This window comes from Microchirus variegatus, assembly GCF_963457635.1.
Source record: "Microchirus variegatus genome assembly, chromosome: 10".
NCBI classification, from domain to species: domain Eukaryota; kingdom Metazoa; phylum Chordata; class Actinopteri; order Pleuronectiformes; family Soleidae; genus Microchirus; species Microchirus variegatus.
This window is the reverse complement of record NC_139811.1, coordinates 13466893-13488678: the sequence shown is the minus strand read 5'-3', so window position 1 is coordinate 13488678 and position 21786 is coordinate 13466893. Positions and strand designations below refer to the sequence as shown.

Sequence of the window (21786 nt, the reverse complement as noted above, 5' to 3'; positions counted from 1 at the left end):
CACGCATTGATACAACAACTGGAAATGAGCATGGTGAAGTTGATCGTTGATGGGACAACACTTTCTAAATGCCAAATATGTGCATGGGGAATTTTCTATTAACTCATTTGCTGCCAGCCACTTCCGAGCATTTTGACCCATCTTTCAAGACCCACAGAATATTGTCTTCTATGACTTTGTAAACTGTAAACAACTACCACAAGAAAGAATATACCTTCTTCTTTGACCTGGAAAAAAAAGTTTTTTTCCGTTCTTTAGTAATCGGCATTAGAATATAGGCTGATTTCACTAAAAACACAGTTTTTGACCAAAAAACTGTGAAAACTCGAGAAATGTGGTTTCTCACTGATTCGCTCCGGTTCCTTTTTGAACCACACGACTCCGTAAACTCCCTCCTTTCATGTTCGCCATGATCCGCCTCTTGTCTCAAGTCCCCATTATGGTAAATGACTGTATTTTAAGATGAAGACATGTTTTAAGGTTAGGGTCAGGATTAGGCCAGTAGTAATTATGGTTAAGGGTTGGAAATGAATGCAAGTCAATGCAATGTCCCCTGAAGTCATGAAAACCATGTTGTCATAGTCTGAATGAATTGAATGAAAGTTTGAGATTATGAGAAATTATGTTTCAGTGAAATATTTTTAGAATTGTTAAAATTGATGAAGATTTTGTGCACACATTTTTGCTCCTTTCATAATGTACTGTACTTATGTTGGTGAGTAATTCTCTCTGAAAATTCATGAAATTACTACATGTAAACTATTAAGATGCTCAACCTCAATGGCTGAACATGGTAACCATAACCATAGCAACATTGTAACTAAGAACAGCCCAGCAGAGCGGCCAAGCGCGGCTGTTGTCTCTTGTTTCTTTCAGTTAGCAGAGGCTGTACCTATAGGTTTGTATAAAATGTTTTACAGGTATTCATAACGTCAGTCAAGGAAAAATGCACATTTATGAAGTTAGTTCACTGATATAACCAGCGGGTGCCACAAAGATCCAGGTCACCACAGACTGATAAGAAGCTGGATAAAAAAACGTTTGCTGCTGCTTCCCATGGATTATAGCAGTCATATGTTTCTTGTAGTAAGTTGATGAATGTTGTGGTTTCAGTTCACCCGTACACCCTTCTGTCCACTGATCCCACAATTTCCCCCGCTGGTGCAGCAAAATGCAGAAACTGTGACATTTAAGTCATGTGATTTCCAAATGTCACACTTTCCTTTATTTGTTGAATCTGTTTCCAGTGCACTCATTATCACACCAACTTCCCTAGTTTCCTCAGACATAAGAAATGTTGTCATATTTTTTTCATATATATACAAACAAACAAAAATGTGGATTAAAAAGTATGATGGAAACCAATGGGGATGTGAATCTTTCTCACGATTGGATTCAAAATCGATTCTCGGTTAAAAAATTGATACAATGCATATTTTGTGAAGGCAAATTATGGCATAAAAACAATACAGTTTGTATAAGATAATGTGATTTAAAAAAAAAACTGATTCCAATGATATAATCACACAAAGGCAAACTTAAGACAAAAGTGAACATTTATTCATTCAAAGCAAATAAAAACTCACTTGCATAAATAAAAGCTTAGCTGCCTTTTTCTCCCAGAAGTTACACGAATAAACTGTACACAAATAACACAAACTGGTGTTTTTGTGGTTTTTCAAAATAGAAACATAAAAAGTGAAGTTTATGAATCGATTCAGAATTGTGGATGATTAGAATCGCAATTCTTATGTGAATCTATTTCCCCCCCCCCTCACCCCCACCCCTAGAAACTACCCTTGCGTGAATGTCCCTGGTAATCATTGCAAAATAAAAACATTTTGCAGACTGCAAATCATGTTTATGTTTTGAAATCATGTTTTGGCATGTGGCGCCACCTACCGCCGTCTACCAATCATTGCAGTCAGTAGAGTCACAGCTGCCGAGCAACCATGGGTTGCCAGTTACGTCAGAAAAAGAAACCTAAACCTTGGTATTTAGAATTTGAATGTAGTAACCGTTTTTGGCCACATTCTTACGTATGGCACCTTTAAGTAGTAGTACAGATTGATTATGTATTGGCTGCTGTTGCTGCAAATCAGAGGTCTAAAAATGTTTTTACAAGACACTGAGAAGTTGGTGCACGAACCACATGACAATGACCTGAAATATAAAAGTATAGTGGTAGATCTAGGGTCAGAGGTGAAGAAAACAATGGAGAACAAAGAGTCATTGATAATGTCTTACACTCGCTCCATCAGGATTATGTGAACGACATAAACTCCTCTAAGGTAAAGGTTCATCTCTGCTGTGTCACACGAACGCGCCCAGTTATTTTCTTCCTCGAAGACCAAGGCCAGCAGTGACTGCTGCATTGTGCACGCTAATTACAGCAACACTATATGCATTACCCTTGAGCTCCCAGCATCGCTCAGTCTTTCCTGTGCTGCAGGACACAATTGACCCACTGTGTTGTCTTTGTCCTGCTCTACCCCTCCTCGAGCACACACACTTCTTTACTGTGGCCATTAATCAGCCTTTAAACACAGCGGTTTTATTATTATTATACAGCTAAAGAAAACATTATTGCTTACATTAAGTGGTGATGTACAGACCACAGTGCGTGCCTGGATACATGTGTAAAGAAAGCAAGCACGTGCAATGCAGTTGTAAATCTGGGTGAGAGAAAAATCATTATTGCTCATCTGGTTTGGCTGATAAAGCACAGACACGGAGACTCAATTACTCTCACATCTCATGGATGGTTTGAAAGAAATGTTGCGGGCCGCATGATTCGGCCGCTGCCAAACCTATTGAACTGGTAAATGATGTCTGTTAAGGTTCTCAGTCATGCAGGTCATTGTATCCTCAGGAGTATAGATGATGTAGACGTGGTAAATAGGCTGCGTTCGCCAGTTTTTGAATGATATCAATATATTTTCAAATGCACAATACGGGATCGCACGATACCATTTATGCCATCGGTGGTGGATGGATGATTAGAGCTCTACAGCTCTGTGAGTCGCGTGTGCATAGAGTTCAAATATTGGTAACACTTTATTTTACAGTCCAGGTATTTACCTGGTAAATTCATGGTAACACAAAAGTGTTACTAGGTTATTACCAATGGTAATAAGTTATTGGGTAAATATGTGGATAATAAGGAGGAAAGTACAATTAAACTATGGCCAAAATGTTGGGTATTTACCTGGTAACTATACAGTGAATTATCGTGGGTTATTGGGTTATAAGCAGGTAGCTACAGTCCCCTAATAACTAGCTATTTAACCAGTAAATATATGGTAACAAAAATGTCTTACTAGGTATTAGCCTGTAATAAAAAGTTAAGAAAAATGAAATCATGGCCAAAATAATGGGCAATTTCCCAGTAAATTATAAAGCATTATTGGTAATAACTACTAGTGATAAGTGGGTCAATACAGCGGAAATACTAGGTATTCATCTGGTAAATTGTGTTATTGGAAAATTACCACTGGTAATAAGCAGGTAAGTATTTCCCTGTTATATGTATGGCAAATCAAGATCGAGTTACCAGGTTAATGTCCAGTATGTTGGCCATAGTTTCATTGTATTTACTTTCTTACCATTGGTAACTACCCAGTAACATGTTTGTGTTACCATGAATTTACCAGGTAAATACCTGTTAATTAGGAGACTGTAAAAGAAAGCGTTAGCCAAATATTTACTTTCTAAAAAGAAAAGAATCAAAGGCTTTTTGTTTGATGACTGCCCATTTAGATAAAATATACTGATATATGATTTTGGGTCCACATTACCCGGCCTTAGGTTCTAATCTATCTATAAATTCTAGGAACGTTTTCCAGCTGAGTGATTTCAAACTTCAAGTGTCTTGCTATGGGTACGAGTATGTGCAGTGCCAAGTTTGACATTGTTTGGATAAGTAAGGCAAAAGATATCGTTAAATATATTGTTAAAAGGAGTAGAGCTGCAATTAACGATTATTTTCGTAATCAATTAATCTGTCAATAAATTAATCATTTGGTCCATAAAATGTTAAAAAATGGGAAAAAATCAGAGTTTGTCAAACCTGGAAATGGCGATGTTCTCGAATGATTTTGCACTGGCACTGACACACATTCATACAGCACATGCAGAGGAGGCTTCATCAGTTTCTACCTCCTGAACCTGAGGACACCGTTTTCTCCCACACTCTGCAGACACACTGCTTAGGTTTATGGGCGACTCTAAATCACCCGTATGTGAGAATGAGAATGTGAATGGTTGTTTTATGTCTAACACTGTGCATAGATTGACAACCTATCCAGGATGTACCCCGCATATTGCCCAGCGTCGGCTGTGATTGGCTTCAAACCCCTCACAGGATAAACTGTATAGCTAATGGATGGATATCGATTCCTTACTGTCTCGTCTTTTATTCCCCCTCAGTGCTCCTTCCTGCCCAAGTTTTCCATCCACATAGAAACCAAATACGAGGACAACAAAGGGAGCAATGATAATGTGAGTAAAGTGGTTTGCTTTTCTGCAGCGTGTTTCACATAAGATGGCACCTATCACAGTCCCTTGTTGCACACACGTGTGTCTGTTTCTTTAACTCGCCTTTTTTTTCTCCCCCCTTCTTTTCAATTCACACCAGTGTTGTTTCAAAGCCTCCAAATCAGGACTTGAAGGATAGGAAGACAATTAGCGATTGTTAGCAGGAATCACAAGCACTTCACCCCGATTACTGTGACGACACCCCAATTAACAGATAAAAAATCACAGACATCACACCAACGTTTATCAGTTCAATCAGATCAGTTACTCGATGTTATTGTTAGTGTTTGAACGTTGTTGCCAAAGGAAAAGGGCACAGCACAGATGCATACACTATAAAATATCAATAATAAAAGCAAGGAAGTAGTTGTTATGACTGCAGACTTTCTCCTTCAGCAGCGTCAGACATTACTGTTAGGTTTTTTAAGACCGTGTGCTGGGGTGGGCTGTAAGGTTAATCCAGGTGAAATGTCATTCAAAATGCACAGAATAAAGTGGTAGGGTTTAAAATATTTTTGGACCTAACCTATGTGTTGAAATTGGTGTGGGATCATCATTGAATGGAGCACTTAATTATGTGTTCAGCCATGATGTAGTGGTGGCTTTCAGATGGAGACAGAAGGCATTGAGGTGTGATTTAACGTTTTGGATGTGGCCACAAACAATTTCCAGACTTTAAAAAAAAAAGGGTAGTTTGGCAGTTTGACAATGACTTTGTTCCATCATTGTCAGAAGAACACTGCTTGCTCCCCACCTCTCCTTCATTGCTACTTAACACATGGAGGCAGCGAGGGTCTCTGAAGGTTATGCAACACTGCCTCCATCACATTCTGTGGCTGAAAACAAGCGTACGCAGCTCCTCTCAGTGGTGGCACAGGGGAGCTGCAAACAACTCACAGATGGTCATGTTTTCACATTAAAAAAAAAACAAACAAAAAAAATGATCGTAACAATTAGATGAACTTGCTTGCTGTGTTTTCTCCCTCTCTCAAATTTCCACTTTCCCTCATCGTCACCATTTGAGCAGCCATTCTTTCTTCCTCTCTTCCTGTGTTCAATCTCTTTTTAATAACATTTCCGTCCCTCTCACTGCTCCCTGTCTCCCTTCTGCCATCTCTGTGTCAAAAAAAGTTCATTGGAAGTACGACTTTATGAACTTTGTGTGACGCAGGAGCAGTCGAATCTGAAAAGCAGCGGATATCTCGGCGCCATTGTTTTTGCTGCTGTTCCTGTGTGAGTCACACAGGAAAGAATCACTGTCCACATGGTGTGTGTGTCACTGACTGTGTGAGTCACAGTCCTCCTCGAAGTTTAGTGCATTGTCTGAGGGTGAAGTGCTCTTCTTTTCAGACCAGGCGGAAACGATCACATCATCGAACACTGCTGTATACTCTTTGACCCTTTTGCTCTCGTGTGCAGCAATTTGTGATTTTCAACATTAAACATTTCCACACCTTCACCACTTCCTTCCCAAGAAAATCACTGCACATCGTCCGACAGCGTTCATCAACCCATATAGAGTGCGTTATTGATTCGTTTGTAGTCCTCACATAATGAACCTTTTTCTTCTTCCTCTCAGATCTTTAGCAGCGAGCCCAGAGAAGAGGAGACGGAGGTGTGTTTTGTTGACATCGGCTATGATGAGATCCCAGAGCGCCACTACAAGGAATCAGAGGTGGGGCAGGTCAAGTCTTTGAGAATTAGTGAACAAGTGAATACAAACAAATAGAAAGGAGAGGAAGAAGAGGCTGGAAACAGGGAGATGTGTAGAATAGTGTGTTATCTTTCTTTTCCTTATCTATCCACATGTGTGCCAGCTCATTTCTGACCACCAGGTGGTCATGTGTCTCCTCTGAGTGATGGAAGGGATGCAAATGTGTGTTGATATGTGGGGGAGGATAATAGTGGTGGTGATTTGAGTTGACATTTGTGTGCGCGCGTGCACATGCCTGTCTATCAGGATGTGATGGTCATAAAAAGCAAGCTATTAATAATCAAGAGAGGTCATGACAGCACTGCAGTGGTGTTTTATTATTGACACCCTCACACACACACACACACACACATATGCATGCGCCTCCCAGTGAGCTTTATGGTCTTCTGTTTTTATCGACTCTGTGCTAACAATAGCACAGAGAAGCCGTCCACAGCTAAAAGTGGGCGTCACGTGGCCGATGTAAATATCATTTGATTTAAAGACCCAATGGCTTTTGAGTTACAGCTCACTGCACAACAGGGGATCAGTGTCATAAAGGAATGAGCCACCGCTGCTGCTGCTGCTGTGGAAATCACACCTCCCTCATAAATGAAATACAAGAAAGCGGATGAATAAGAATGAGATTTGGGAGGATTTGACAGCCGTGAAACACAAAACTACAATAAAACACACACAGGTAGACAATATGTGTCGACGAGAAAAGGCACTGCATTACATATCATAAAAATAGAACACACATTGCTTCATTACAGAACTAGTTACTGTCTCCCAGTTGGTCAAGTCGTAGCTTACATCTCTAAAATATGAAATCATAATATATGGTTTTTATGTGTATTTTAACCTATTAACTGTACGGTCAAAATTGTGTATTTATGTGAACTTCTATTCAGTAATCCAAGTCCAGTCCTTTTATTCCAATAGACCTTTGAATCCAATTTTAAGTAATTTTATTTTGAGCACCATAAAAAAAAAAATCCCATATAAAAGTATTAACATAAAGCTTTAACCCACACACCTAAGAATGTCTGCGACCACAACCAGCTCCTTTATCTACGCACATTCTCATCATTTAATATTTGTTGGATAAAACAAAAATAAAGAACTATACAGAAAACTGTTACATTGAAAAGGATCATAAATATACATGAGGAGTTCCTGTTGCTAGTTTTTACTTTCTCTTGTGAAATATACTTTTAACTGTGAAAATAAGCACAATCTGTGGACCAAACAGTATATAAAATGAGGATCCTGGCAGGGAGGGGGCACCTGTGATTTACTTAATATGAGAATGATGACTTGACTTATAATGCGTTGTGAACACAAACACAAAAATATAGCGTAAGTAAAAAATGTGTTTTTGTCTGGCAGATCTGAGATCATTAAACGGTTATCGGAGAACATGGAGCAGTGAGCTGTTAACTCACCAGATTCACACAAGACTCTTTGCAACTGTGTTTTTACAATTAAATAATCATTGTAAATGGACAAATACGTGTGTGAGTCAAAGAAAGTATTTGCAGAATAGTTAAAGCAGGTGACACCATTTTTTAGGCAAGTGTGTGTTTAAAAAAATGTATTAACCATAGATTGAGGACATTTCAGGCCTTTTTGGTGGTTAAGACCTGGTTGTAGGGTTAGAACTGGGTTAGGGTTAGGCATTTATTTGTTAGTAATGGTTAGGGTAACTTTCAACTGGGTATTGGTTGAATCATTTATGATTGAATTGGTCTTTACGTGGACTATTGGTGCTTGAGCAAACCCTAAAAGAACTAATAAAATATTTTTTCCTTGTCGAGACTTTTTATCGCCCCTCATCTTAACCTGGTATCTCATGTCCCTTCAGGACCTGCGCTATTTTAAATCGAAGAAGACTAACCGTGGCCTCCTGCAGGAAGGATGGATCAACACACAAGACCCCATCATGTGCTCCTACAAACTGGTCACAGTCAAGTTTGAGGTCTGGGGCCTGCAAACGCGTGTGGAGCAGTTTGTGCACAAGGTCAGGAAGTTAAAAAAAAAAAAAAAAATCTCGTAAATGTGACGTTTCTCGTTTTTGTATTTTGTTGTTAAAGCTTTGAATAGCCTGTCCTTGTTGGTGCAAACGGTTTTTTTTAGCCCATAGAAATTTTCGCATCATAATCAAACGCATGAGATATAAGCTCTGGAGACGATGAACGAACACAACCTTGCACAATCTGCCCTGTTCACATTGCACAGATTGCTCCTATGCTTGTGTTTACATCATCGCTCCTGCTTCCCCACATCCCTTTCCCCAAGTCCCCGACAGCGTCTCTGCCTGATGCTTAACTGTCCCTGTCCCCTTCTTATCCTAAGTACATACACACACACGCGGGGCCATTACTCATACAGTGACACCATAAGTGAGTCATTATTCACGCTCCTCCAGGGATAAACAGAAACATTTAAAACTTTGATTCCAATTTTTATAACCTTCAGAGTTGACTCAGCATCTGATTCACATTCTCTTCCCTTTGAAACGTTCTCCTGTCTTTGTGATAGAGATCTCTCACACGTCTTGTCCTTGTCTAATCCTGGTCAGGTGATTCGAGATGTCCTGCTGTTGGGACACAGACAGGCGTTTGCCTGGGTGGACGAGTGGATCGGTAAGTGTCTGCGGTGGCAGTGCTCATGATTACATTCACCATTTGATATGCAAATGACCTCGGTATTTTGAATTTAAATGTAGTAACCGTTTTTGGCCACATTCTTACATATGGCATCTTTAAGGTAAATGTACTGAAGATTTAGATTAATTGATAAGATCAAATGACCATATTTTTAACCCTTAGTGCTCCTGCGGCACAGATAAATTGCAGTGGGAATAATACACAACTCCTTATATGGACATCCTGGGGGTGTGTGTTTATAGGTCACATATTCAGTCTTTAAAAACATGTGGAACATTTTTACTAGTGATTTAAAGTAGCAATAATTGTGCAGAAGCAATAAAATGTTTTTCTTTTGTTTTTGTTCACATAAACGAGCCAAGTGAACTTGGTGACCCACTTTGAGTGAAGTATTGTTTTTGGTGGCTCCGTCTGTCTGTGCTTCCACACTTGCACTTGCCACTTTGACCAACAGAGGGTGCTAGAGGCTTGTTGCATGAATGGGGTGAAGTCGGCCATCTCTGATTGCTTTGTCTGTAACGCCTCAATTCCAACAGATATGACAATGGAGGAAGTAAGAGAGTATGAACGTGCCACACAGGAAGCTACAAACCTGAAGATCGGCTCGTTCCCTCCTGCCATCGCCATCTCCGAGACCCCGCTTCCATCCAGCGCCCGCAGCGGCCCCAACAGCGCCCCGTCCACGCCCCTCTCCACCGAACCCCCCGAGTTCCTGTCGGTGCCAAAGGAGCGTCCCAGAAAGAAGTCCGCTCCAGAGACCTTGACCCTGCCTGATCCAGGTCGCAGGGATTCACTCTTCAAGCTGCCCAGCTTTTTCTCGTGGAACTCCAGCCCGCAGCCAGAATGAGACCAGCAGGCCCCAGACGCCTGGTGAACTTAACGCTCTCAAACTGTGGATCAGTGGAGGATGCCTGCTGAGCACGTCCCACAATTCCCCCTCAGCCAGCTGAAGTGAAGGAGACTTCTCAGTGCCCTGGTGATTCCAGCCCCCTCAGCAGACTCGTCGGTGTTACAGCAAAGCCAGAAGCTCTTAGGCTAACTTTACAGATAGACACAGGCAAACAAACAAAAAATGTTCTGTGAAGTCTTATGGTATAGTGTGTCATTGAGAGTCTAACAGAAGCAGCTGGAGGTCACTCATTCATCTCCTCTCCTCAGAAAACAACCAGAATCAGACGGCATGGATTCCAATCAGTCAGACTGAGTGTAGTGTACATTCCTGAAAATGTTTTATCCCACAGAACGTCGTTTTATTTCCATCCAAGCTTAACAATGTGTTGATATTCAGTCACTGTACATGTTTTTCCACTTTATATTTAAGCATTGGAGTTGTTGACTCTGTTTACTGGAATATGTGGTTTCTCTGTTGACGTGGTGGGGACTCTTTGGCCACTGTATCAGTTGAGTTTTGCTGAATTTCACAGTCAAGTGTGAGGTGATTGTGTGTACATATAGTATATATAAATCTAGAATACATTATGAAATCGTAAAAATGTCAGTTCTCCAAATCCAGTGATGCTGCTGCTATGAAATGGCTTGTGTATTTTATGGGATGGGACTAAGCTTCAGGTCTTTATCTTCAAGTGTTTATTTATGATGGTGAGTTCTGTCAATCGAAGTGTCTGTGACCTGCTTGTGAAATTGCATGATTTTGACTGCAGAAGCTACTTTAAAAAAATATCTGGATGTTTTCTTTGTAATCTCGGCCTCATGATTGATGTTGTGTTTGAAACGAGGTTTGACGGGTTGGTTATTGTGGGTTGTTTTGCTGCTTTTACCGTTATAGCTGTATTACTTTTAGTCACACTCTTAATCATTTTTGTATTCAGTAAATTGAATTTAATTAAATATTGTCATATCCATTATTGTGTATGCTGTCTTTGGAATGGAATCATTGAGTTGGTTGAGGGTGTCATTTTCTAACCACACGGTGCTCAATGGTATGGTAATGCATGATAAGGAATGTAAAGGCTAACATAATACAAACACTGTGCGTGGCTGACAAAACAGCTAGCTACGGTAATGCTAATCAAAAATTGTAAAAATTGCGTTGTGCCTAATGAGGTTGCGCAGTGTTTGTATTATGCTAGCCCTACGCTAATGCTAATCATACCCTCGCAAGCTTAGTTAGCTGCTAAGTAGTAGCATGCTACTAATAGCATGCTAAAATAAATATGTGCTCGCGTATTGGTGAATGGACACGGACTTTGTCGTTTCAGTAAAACACCATGTTCTGCGGTTAACCGTGTGAAAATGTCTCACCCACCGTGAGGACAGCCTCTTCACTCCACCCTCCCCGCTCCAGACAGCACAGCTGCTGCTGATGAGCCGCTGCCTGTCTGGTGTAGCGTGATAAATCAGCGAAAATTTAAATTCCTCCATGAAAATCAAGGATGCACACACCACTTTGCTCGGTCCATTTCCACCATCAATACAAACATTTATGTAACCACTCGTCAGTGGAAAACATGGAACTCAGTCATAAGAACTTTTATTTGTTTATTTAAAAAACACAATGATCTTCCTCAACAGTGCATTTGGCCTCTCATAAATAGAATACTCTTTATTTAATGAGTGACTGTTGATAAAGTTAGTTAAAAACCATAATCCCAAAAACCCAAGACAAAATATAAAATACATTTATTTTTTTTATTTTAAAAAAGCATTGTTGTGCACACAAAATGTAGTGACGACACAAGAACAAGAATGATGTGGTTGTGTTTATACTGTATGTAAACACAATAAACCCGCGACCAATCAGCTAGTTTTTCAGTGCAAAGAACAAGTTAAAGTGTTTTTTTCCCCATTATCTTTCCTCTGGATTTTTAACAATATTGTTTGTTTTTGGTCTCTCGCTATGGTTTTGTATGGCATTGAGGAAAAACTCGTACCAAAAGAAGGTGAAGCCCGTTGACAGTGCAGCCTTCACAAGGCTGGGTGAGAGGCCTTTAAAGAAGCCTCGGACGCCCTCCTCTTGGGCTATTTGAACCGCGCAATCCACCAAACCTCGGTAATTCCGCACCTGCACACGGCAAAATATCATGATTAGAAAATAGACACAAGACCCAAAATATGTACTTTACAAGTGTGTGACATATAAAAGGAGCGTACCTGTCCAAAGTGAACTCTGGCTGCTTCAAAGCCTCTCACCTGCAGCCTCTTCTTTAAGAGGTCAAAGGGATAAGTGAGTGTTTTGCTGATTACTCCAGCTCCACTGCCACACACCAGGCTTCTCATGCTCCCTGAAAGACAGGACATTAAACAAATAAATCACAATATTTTAGAGTGCAGATAGAAGATGTTTTGAATTTCACTCACCTCCAGACTTTCCAGAATTGGGTGGTGGAGCCAACAGCTCTTTAAAGACGTTGTAGAAGAAGAACTGCAGCCCCGCATAAGGAAACACGGCCATGAGCGTTGGCAACAGGCCGCGGTAGAAAGTCAGTGCTCCCCCTGAGCGGCACATTGTAGACACGGCATGTCGCAGGTTCTTGTAGACCTGAGATGGCAGGTCATTACGCAGGCTTTAACATGAATACATCCCAGCAGTACAGCTGCACGTTAGTCATAATCATACTGTGATTGTGACTCATAATTGCTTGCTTTTGAAAACATTGTTCTCTGGCATGTTTCTTAAACAGAGGGGAAAGGAGTGGAGTCCTTTGTTTGTTACAATCTTCAATCTCACCATTAGATGTCACTGATTCTCACCTTTCCTTCCCTTCCCTACAACATTCACACTAAAGACATTCAACTGTTTTTTTTTTCCACGAATATCAACTCAACAATAACAGTCAAAAACAACTCCAAATATGACTTGCATTTGTAAGGTCTTGACTGCTATAAAGGATTACATCCTGACAGCTGCAGGACATGAACTGTGGTATGTCCTACCTTGGGTTCTCCCTGTGCTGCGAATCGAGTGCGCAGTGTGTCCAGAGGCTGGCAGACCACTGTGGCGGAGCACGCCGCCAAGCCGCCACATACGAAATGAACTCCTGCCGTTCGGCTGTCATACGGCGTCGACTTGTGGACCGTCTCGGTCAGAAATTCAAAACTGGCAAACTGCAAAGCACAAATACATACATCTTGCAAATAAAGGTAATTATATTACAAGAATTGATTGTATGAACTTGGGGCCGATGGGCCTTTATACCTGGACAGCGCCGAAGCATACGGAGAGCATTTGAGCCGGGATGTGGCCCTTCCAGAAAGCAGAGAGCCCCTCCTCAGAATAAATGCAGCGAGACGCTTGAAATAATCCCCAGTACTTCCCCTCCGGCCTTTGTGAAGACACTCGCTCAATCTGCAGCTGGTGAAGGCAAGAAAAAAAAACATTCCTTTCTGCATTTGTGGAACAAACGATTCCTTCTATAAAGACAGCTTATAGAAACAGTGGACTACTCTGCGTGTGTCTCCATCTTCAAAGTACTTCAGGGTTTTAAAACCATGCTTTTAAATCAGCATAAACGTAAACACTGACACAAAGCAAACATCATCACCACCAATCAACCACTGATTTCCATGTCTGAACATTATTGTTAGTATTGTTTTAGAAAGATGAAGCACAATGATCAGGAAATTAAATACAAGTCAAAGACCTGTTTCATAATCGTATATAATCTATTAAGAGGAAAAACAATAACCTGATATCATAATAAGTGTTTTGTAACAGGAGATGACGCACTGTGTTTTACTTTAAATGAAATAAGTGAACGTTAATCCTGACAAAGAACACGCACGGCCAGACTCATTACCTGAAATCTGATTTTCAGGACGTCAAACGGGCTGATGAGGGCTCGGGTTACCAGTCCAGCAGCTGACCCAGACAGAGCTGCAGCTTCTGCAGAGTGAACTGCAGACTGAGGGCCGGGGTCATAGCCCACCATGTCTCCACACGCTCACCGTTCTGCTAACACTGCAGGCAGAAACAAATACACCATTTATGAAACAACAAAGTGTGCAGCATGCAAAAAAATTGAACATATTATGTTCAAGTTTACTTGCACAACATATTATTTGATTATTATCCAGTATTATTGATCAGCTGTAGAGGCAACACAATGGCACTTTTATACAAGCAAAAGCCTTGGATTTTATTATTAATAAACCCTTTCTTATTCCATTTTATTTGATTGTAAGTGCTCACGAATTAACTGCAGACATACTTTAAAAATCAGTCACAATTAGCTGCGTAAGTTAATTTGTATCTGTTGTACCTGGATAGCTCTTTAAAGGCAAAATTAAATTACATGAAAAATCACACGTGCACATGATACATGATTACAAAAATGGGCAATACAGTGCAGCGATAATTCATCGTATAATCAACAACTATTTTGATAAAGGATCAGTTTGAGTGAGTTTTTTTTTTTTTTTTCAAATATTACCAAGTTCTTTCTATTATTTTGAGGATCTACAAAACAAACTACTAATGGATTGATCGAGGAACCTACTGACAGATTAATGGATTGTGAAAATAATTGTTGGTGGTGAATTGGCATCAAAAATGTCAAAATGTACTCACGAGAAAGAATGGTCCAAACTGGAGGGTTATAGTATTACATTCAAGACAAAATAATCACTGACAGTGCATTGTACTGCAGATTGGAGAGTTGTCAAGTGAGAAGTACAATACAGAAATGTGATGGAGGAGAAAATGCAAATACCTGATTTAAGCACACTCGTTTGTCAAATGACATATGTAAGTATAACTACTCAGAGCAGAGTTAATGTTAAATTCTACACGAATCTTTGCGATGGGCTTAATGTTGTAGTTGAAAACACCCATATCTGTACTACATATAGCCATGACACCGTGTGATATTGTGTAATATGAAGAGAAATAAGAGTAAAATACAAAGCAGCTACTGTGTGTATTGCAAAGGACATGAAGTAGGACCTTGAGACATAAGCTAAAAACAAACAGAGCAGCTAAATGTACTTCGTGTCTAATGTGATCAAACAGTTACCTTGAAATAAAAGTCCGTCATAAATAAGAATTACAGCAGCGGAGCTAAAGCCGTACTCACAAAATGCTTAATTTCTCATTAGGACATTATTTTATACTCGTATACATTAGCACACCATGCAGAGTAATAACCACTTCCGGGTTAGTCTCCTCCTGTCAAAGAAAAAGTTTCTTGACAAGATATTTCACTACCATAGCATGACAAAAGTTCGTTCTCCCCTGATTTCACCAAAAACGACATTTGGAATCTAGAGAAAGATAAAAGACGTCAGAACATTTACTTAATATTACTCTCAATGTATACTCAATGGTTTTACTTGTATTGTCTGGCATTTGTGTATTTATTTTGGCCGATTACGTTCTCTTTGAAGTACTGCCGACGGAGGTTGCTGCACACATGAAATAATATTGCGAGCTAGAGACACAGTTAAATACATACATTCGGGGATGAAAAATACAAAAGGCTAATTCATTTAGATAAATGCCACGGTTTTATATAGCTTTCTTGTTAGGCGTTATTTCGGGGACAGAGTCCATGCCACCGTCTTCTTCTTGGAGTGATCCATCTCAATTGTGCCAACTCATCTCTGGAGGGTTGTGTCGGTTGACGTCTACGTCCACCGGAGAGAAAGAGCAGCGTAAATGTGAAAAATTGACTATAAACAGGTAAAATTCCTGCACTTTGTCCACGCAATGAAATTGTTCAGGTGTCGTACTTGTCCGACATGTTGTTGTTGTTTTTGTTAAAACTTGCTTCTGTCACGTAATTATGAGATTTGAAATACAACTTGATGCTAACTTGCAGTATGCTGTCTGTGAACCACGCACGCTAGCGAAATCATCAATTTGTTTGTTGACTAAGTTAGCGACGTTGCGTAAATGTTTGTAATTGATATCACCGCTGCGTTAATCTCGTGAAAATAATATAGTATAAACTCATTCAAACTGAGGTTAAGCTAACCTTATAGCTCCATATAGTTAGCCACAGTAAATGTGTGAATACTAAATAAAGAGTAAATAAAATAGCGTTTTAATTTTTAAAGATTATATTTCAATTTTTATGTGCAATTCAACACACGTCTGTCAAACCCAGTTAAATAACACGCTCAAATCCTTTTTAATTTAATGTGTCAAAGCTAGTAATTTACTTAGCTCAGTAATCACATGTTCACCACCAGTAGCATATACCAAATCAAATAAAGACACAAAAACAAAATTACAACAACAAAAGAACAAATCAGCACACATTAACCCATATAGTCTTATAATGACTAAGTTGTGCAGTAGTTTGTCTCTGTCTTAAAGTGTTCATTATATGGTTGTGTCCTAAAATATATTGATTTTGATTTTCTGTAAGATTCTGCACACTGAACAAAATCATGCTTTGTTCTTGTGCACTGAGTTGAATCTGTTGGTGTTGTCTGTGTAATCTCTCCTATCCCCCAGTGAATGAGCCGTAGGAAGCAGCTAGTTTGATGACAGCACAGGATTTTTTGTGTGTGGTTGTGGTTGCGGTTGTGTTTTTTTGCCCAGGCTTGAAGCAGACCCATTTGTGTTTGGAAAAATTCACCTGCAAATTAACATGTCAGATATTTGTCTTTTCTTAAAAACAAAACTAAAAAACTGTTGTCTGATCTCTGGACTTCTTTCAGGTGTATTTTGAGGTGCGACCGTCTACAATGGAAAACTCCACTGAAGACTACAAGATCCAGTCATTTGACCTGGACACACAGTTTTTGCTGAAAACAGCCTTGAAAGGTCAGCATTTTACCGCACTGTACACCGCAATTAATAATCCAAGAAAGCTGTCATTCATAAACATTGCTATAGATAAATTATGTTCCTCTTATGTTCCTGTCTAGCATGCCCCTGCCCTGAGCCATATGTAAATGGCCTACCTATTATGTTTTCCTTATCTGTTTGTTTGATTTTCTTGATTGCCTCACATTTCCTGTGTCTTTTAGATCCAAGTGCAGTGAACCTGGAGAAAGTTTCCACCATCATTGTGGATCAATCTCTGAAGGACCAGGTGTTCAGCAAAGAGGCCGGACGCATCTGCTTCACTATTGTGCAGGTCTGTACTGGTGGCACGTGTGGGATGGTTGTTCATAGCTGATGTGATGAAGGGGAGTGATTTAAGAAACTAGTACAAGACTTAAACATCTGATTGAGACTAAATTCTGAATCCTCCCTCTTACCTTCTCTATAGCGGTTGGTGTCTTTTCGTCCATGCTTCATCTTCTGTTATCTGACCCGCCTCTCTCTTTCTCTCCACCGTGGTCACGTCTCACAGACCGAGGCCAAGCAAAACAATGGAAACGTGTTCAGGAGAAACTTGCTGAATCGACTGCAGCAAGAGTTTAAGGACCGTAAGGAGACCAGGGAGCGCTCGCTGCAGGAGTGGGTGTGCTTCGTCACGTTCATCTGTAACATCTTCGACTACCTCAAAGTAAGCGCTAGAGCCAACACTAATTTGTCACTTGAATATAAAGGAACATTATAGGCAAGGACCTTATGCAATTGTCTTGATGAAGCTTGTCCTCTTCTCTAACATTTATTAACAGTCAGCTGCTGAAAAGGCTCTGTGTGTGTGTGTGTTGACATTTAGGTGAACAACGTGCCGATAATGGCCTTGGTCAATCCTGTGTATGACTGTCTGATCAGGCTGGCCCAACCTGATGCTTTAGTGAATGAGGAAGAGGTAAGGAACTGCCTCAGACACATGGAACTACCTTGTGTGTATCTTTGAGATGTAACAAACATAGCATGTGTTTACTTCTCCCCTGAAAAGCTGATGTTACAAATGTTAATTTAATGATGTTTGTGGCCTAATTCTCGTTCACCTGAATTTAATTATATTCCATGGCACTGTTTTGACTTGGTTTTGTTACCCATTTTGTTTCTTCCCACATTTCTTGAGCAGCATAACCCAAAAAGTAAACAATAGATTTTGCTGAAATTATCTGAGAGTGTAGGTCATGGCCCAAGAAACGAATAATTCCATTTTGGTGGAGATCTGCATATATAAACTGAGTGCTTTCTCTTATTTGAGGATATGGCCAACACTCGAGAGAATACATTTAAAAGAAGCAACATTGTGCAGAGTCGGTGTGTAGCTCAGCTAATTGTAAAAAAATAAATAAATTACAATTAGCTGAGGTGACCCCTCCATTTTCCTCTGTGCAGGTGGACTGCCTAGTGCTGCAGCTACATCGCATCGGCGAACAGCTGGAGACGATGAACAGCCAGCCGATGGACGAGCTCTTCTTCCTGCTGCGGGACGGCTTTCTGCTCCAGGAAGGCCTCACCTCCATGACTCGTCTGCTGCTGCTGGAGATCCTGGAGTTCAGGGCCGGGGGGTGGCTGCTCAGCGGCACTGCACACAAGTACTACTACAGTGAAATCGCAGACTAGAACGGTTGTAAAGGCGAGGGCATAGAGCAGCTTTTTTTGCAGCTGCATTATGAAACCACTCCCAGGTGGAAAAACCAGCAAGTTCCCGACAGACGGGGACATCTAACATGTAATTAGTTGGAGTGCTTGTAAGATGACTTTATTTTGCTGGATTTTTCCCTGCATTTGATAATGTTACTGAGATGTGCCGTGAATGTGGAACGTGCAATAGTTCAGTTAACGAGGTTTAGCCACATTCAGGTACACTTTGGTTTGTTCTTAAGTTTTTATTGCCACTCGTAAAGCTGAAAGTATTGTTATTTTTCTGACATTCCTTTTGACATTTCAACTTCAACTTCTTTTTACCAAATCTGAAGGAGCTGGAAATTACATTCCAGTCAGATGCAAGCTGATATGGTCTTTGCGTTAACTTTTTTATAGTTGTGAACAATGTTTTAATTAATTGAAAAGGAAATATTTTATTTGAGTTAATACCTTTTTAAGTGTAGAACATAAGTGAATTGGTTTGAATTCTAGTTTAGGAGTTTTCAGCCCAAGATTCCCTGTAAGATTTCTGTTACTGTTTCTTTGACACGAGGTATGTGAACCTCAGACGAAACATGTCTCAATTCAGGGATCGGATTGCCTTTCTTACGAATTAACTTAACAATAAAAGACCAAGAGAATTGTTATATTTTGTATTTACACAAGTAAATAGTTTGGGTTCTTAAATTTAAATAGTTGTAAGTTCTTAAATCGCAGGTTTCATTAGTCATTAAAGCCTGTGACAGAATCTATAGGTTTGAAATTACATTATAGTTGGTTCAGATGTTCACCTGTGTCGAAACATAAAGCTATTTGTAGCTAAGGTGCTAAAGAAGCAGCAAGTGTCCCATATCCCCTCATATACACAGGCTATAAATATACAGCTTGAAGAAAAAAATGCATTTGAATTCAGGTTCCACCAGCAACTATGACATGATCGAACTAAACACAAGTTTTACTTTGAATCTGCCGCCACCTCCTCATGAGAATTAAGATCTGATAGCAACTTGGACACAGGCATAGGACGAATGTTCCAATTCTGAAAATGAATATTTAAGTATAATACAAAATTTACTTTCAGAGTGGTCACCCAAACCAACCAGACAATCCTAAAAGAAATTATGCTCAAATCTAGCATAACATCAGTTTGAAGTTTAATATAAACTTTGGCATTCGTCATTATATTTAGACCGAGTGTCGGGAAATGCCAAGTTTGAATGCTGAAGACAATTAAAGTCCCTTAAAGACGGGGCACTGACCGCAATATACAGCAGGTTTCTATATTTTATTACAGTGTTGCAATGTTTTTACATTCGTCATTTCCATTTGTTGTTGTTGGGTTGTAAATTTAAACCAAATTCATTTGTTGTAATAAATCTCGAGAAGTTTTTCCTAATTCTGTTTCATGTGTTTCAACAGCACAACTCTTCAAATGCTGACACATTGGTCCATGTCTAATCAGCCTGTGTATTTCACTTCAACAGAACTTTGTACATTGCAGTCCTTCCACTGAAATATTTATTCGGTTCTTACTATTTACAGTCAAACTCTGTGTGACAGTGGGTCAGTGAATCATCCATGACCGGCACAATGTCTGTCCAATGTTTGTCAATCGGAGGAGAAATTTGAAATTGACAGTGTTTTTAGTCCAAAGAAATGTCTTTCTACCACCAGCGGTAGTGGGCGTAAGCCCTGTTGGATTCTGCCATCTTGTGCAGCTCATGTTTCTTCTTGATGACATTACCCTCCTTGACGTACGCTGCCAACAGTTCTTGGGTAAGTTTTTCATACATGAACGTGCGTCTGTGTTTGTTCTCTCTGCACTCTGTCATCATCCATTTCATAGCAAGGAAGCGACGTCTGTTCTCCGTGAGAGGGACAGGCACCTGGGAAGAGAACACATTTGGATTTTGTATGTTTATTCTTTGTTTCAACATGATTATTTTTTAATTTCAAACCAAACCTCTAAGACCTATCACTGACCTGGTAGTACTTGGCACCTTTCTGTATGCTTGCCAGCCCAACCACAGGCTTACAATTCTCCAGAGCCTGATGAAAGATTGTGTAGGGGTTACACTCAATCTCCTCTTTTTTCCCCTCAGGAGCTTTATGGTATTTCTCCACTTGTTTCCTCTTTATGCTTTCCAGGGTCTGAGAAAAGAAAAAAAATATTAGACTCTAATGTTAGAAAGTGAGGAGAATTTGTATCATTGTATTTTTCTTATTTGTTTTACTTGTGTCATGATCTCTCTGGCCAGAATCTTGTCCCCGTGTTTCATCATCATATTGATGAATTTACTGAAAAGCAAAAGACCCCCCAAAAAATATAAGTAGATTTTGATTGAACACGTGCAACAAATGACCCCCCTGCTGCAATGAACTGAGATGGTTGTGTTACCTGATGATGGGGTCACTGAAAACAGAGCTTGTTACACTATTAGTTGCTGCCTTGATGGGTCTGAGTACTTTGAGCTGCTGCTTCTCTCTCTCCTCAGCAGTCAGCTCCGCCTCTGGTCTGCTGTATGCCTCCTTCCTGACCTCTGGCTCCAGATAGTAAGGGTTATACCTGCTCCATCTTACCAGGAACACCCTGCAGGCAAAGTACGCACCATACAGACAATTAACAAGTGACTTTGTTGTCACAAAGTGTTTATCTTCACTGATTTATTTGAGTTTCATACCGTTGCTTACACTCTTTATTCGGTACACCTGTTCAATGCAATCAGCCAATGATATGGCAGTGACTCGATGCATTTAGGCATGGTCAAGAAGACATGCTGAAGTTCTGACCGAACAACATCATGGGGAAGAAATGTGATTTAAGGGATTTTGTGGCTTGGTTCAGACAGGCTGGCGTTTTCATGCACAACCGTATCTCTGTACAACAGATAGTTATCAGAGGAAAATCCAGCGTTGAGCAGCATTTCACTCAGTGGAAATACCTTGTTGATGCCAGAGGTCAGAGGAGAATGACCAGATTGATCAGAGATGATTGGAAAGGCATCAATAATAACTCAAACAACCACAAGCTTCAACCGAGGTCTGCAGAAGACCATCACTGAACGCACAACACGTTAAACCTTCAAACTGGTGGACTGCAGCGGCAGAAGACATGTAAGTGTAACTGAATAATCCAGAAGAAAGATAGAAAATCCATAGAATTTTTAAAGTTGGGGGAATTGTATTGACATAACGCGTCATTAAAAGTGTAATTTCAAACAGTTATATTGTTGTAACAGATATATTTACCAACCTTGGTAACCACGGTTTAAGTAGTCCTGACATGGCAGCCATCTTTACCAATGTGAGTGTCAAGTAGGACCCCGGCTTAGTATCTTTTACAGATGCCTGGTTAAAAAAGGTGGGGGGTAACGGTGTCTACAATTTGTCAATGTCATATCAGAGTATGTTTTTTTATTATTATTATTATTATTTTTAATTTTAAACAATCTGTATTATTGTGTTGAAAAATTCTG

At 40.0% G+C, this 21786-nt stretch overlaps 4 protein-coding genes across 5 annotated transcripts in view; 2 read left to right on the top strand and 2 right to left on the bottom strand.

The window, feature by feature from the left end:
- LOC310932643 (cytoplasmic phosphatidylinositol transfer protein 1-like) overlaps positions 1–9748 on the top strand; it is a gene marked incomplete at both ends in the record, with an annotated part of 42260 nt that extends 32512 nt beyond the window's left edge. The window contains 5 exons of the mRNA XM_083895973.1: positions 4429–4500; positions 6116–6211; positions 8097–8252; positions 8814–8877; positions 9438–9748. Coding sequence (XP_083752099.1) covers positions 4429–4500; positions 6116–6211; positions 8097–8252; positions 8814–8877; positions 9438–9748 — 699 coding nt within the window. The remainder of the gene's footprint in view (positions 1–4428; positions 4501–6115; positions 6212–8096; positions 8253–8813; positions 8878–9437) is intronic.
- Positions 9749–11707: 1959 nt separating this feature from the next.
- slc25a19 (solute carrier family 25 member 19) lies at positions 11708–14958 on the bottom strand (the record flags this gene model as incomplete). The annotated part of the gene is made up of 7 exons (XM_083895801.1): positions 14874–14958; positions 13659–13819; positions 13058–13213; positions 12796–12966; positions 12220–12400; positions 12013–12143; positions 11708–11923 (listed from the first exon to the last, which is right to left on the bottom strand). Exons 2-7 carry the CDS (start codon positions 13788–13790, stop codon positions 11708–11710), a joined length of 987 nt encoding a protein of 328 aa, XP_083751927.1. The 5' UTR covers positions 13791–13819; positions 14874–14958.
- A 1593-nt stretch (positions 14959–16551) lies between these two features.
- On the top strand, positions 16552–18286 carry mif4gdb (MIF4G domain containing b; the record flags this gene model as incomplete). Of its 2 annotated transcripts, XM_083896273.1 has the most annotated exons (5): positions 16552–16630; positions 16837–16946; positions 17166–17321; positions 17481–17573; positions 18059–18286. In XM_083896273.1, the coding sequence occupies 5 exons, from the start codon at positions 16552–16554 to the stop codon at positions 18284–18286; spliced, it is 666 nt and encodes a 221-aa protein (XP_083752399.1). The 2 variants fall into 2 exon arrangements, with proteins under 2 accessions (XP_083752399.1, XP_083752400.1); XM_083896274.1 differs by lacking the exon at positions 17166–17321.
- Positions 18287–19526: 1240 nt separating this feature from the next.
- mrps7 (mitochondrial ribosomal protein S7) lies at positions 19527–21629 on the bottom strand. Its single transcript, XM_083895938.1, has 5 exons — positions 21564–21629; positions 20709–20900; positions 20545–20608; positions 20294–20461; positions 19527–20196 (listed from the first exon to the last, which is right to left on the bottom strand). Exons 1-5 carry the CDS (start codon positions 21602–21604, stop codon positions 19975–19977), a joined length of 687 nt encoding a protein of 228 aa, XP_083752064.1. The 5' UTR covers positions 21605–21629; the 3' UTR covers positions 19527–19974.
- Positions 21630–21786: the final 157 nt, after the last annotated feature.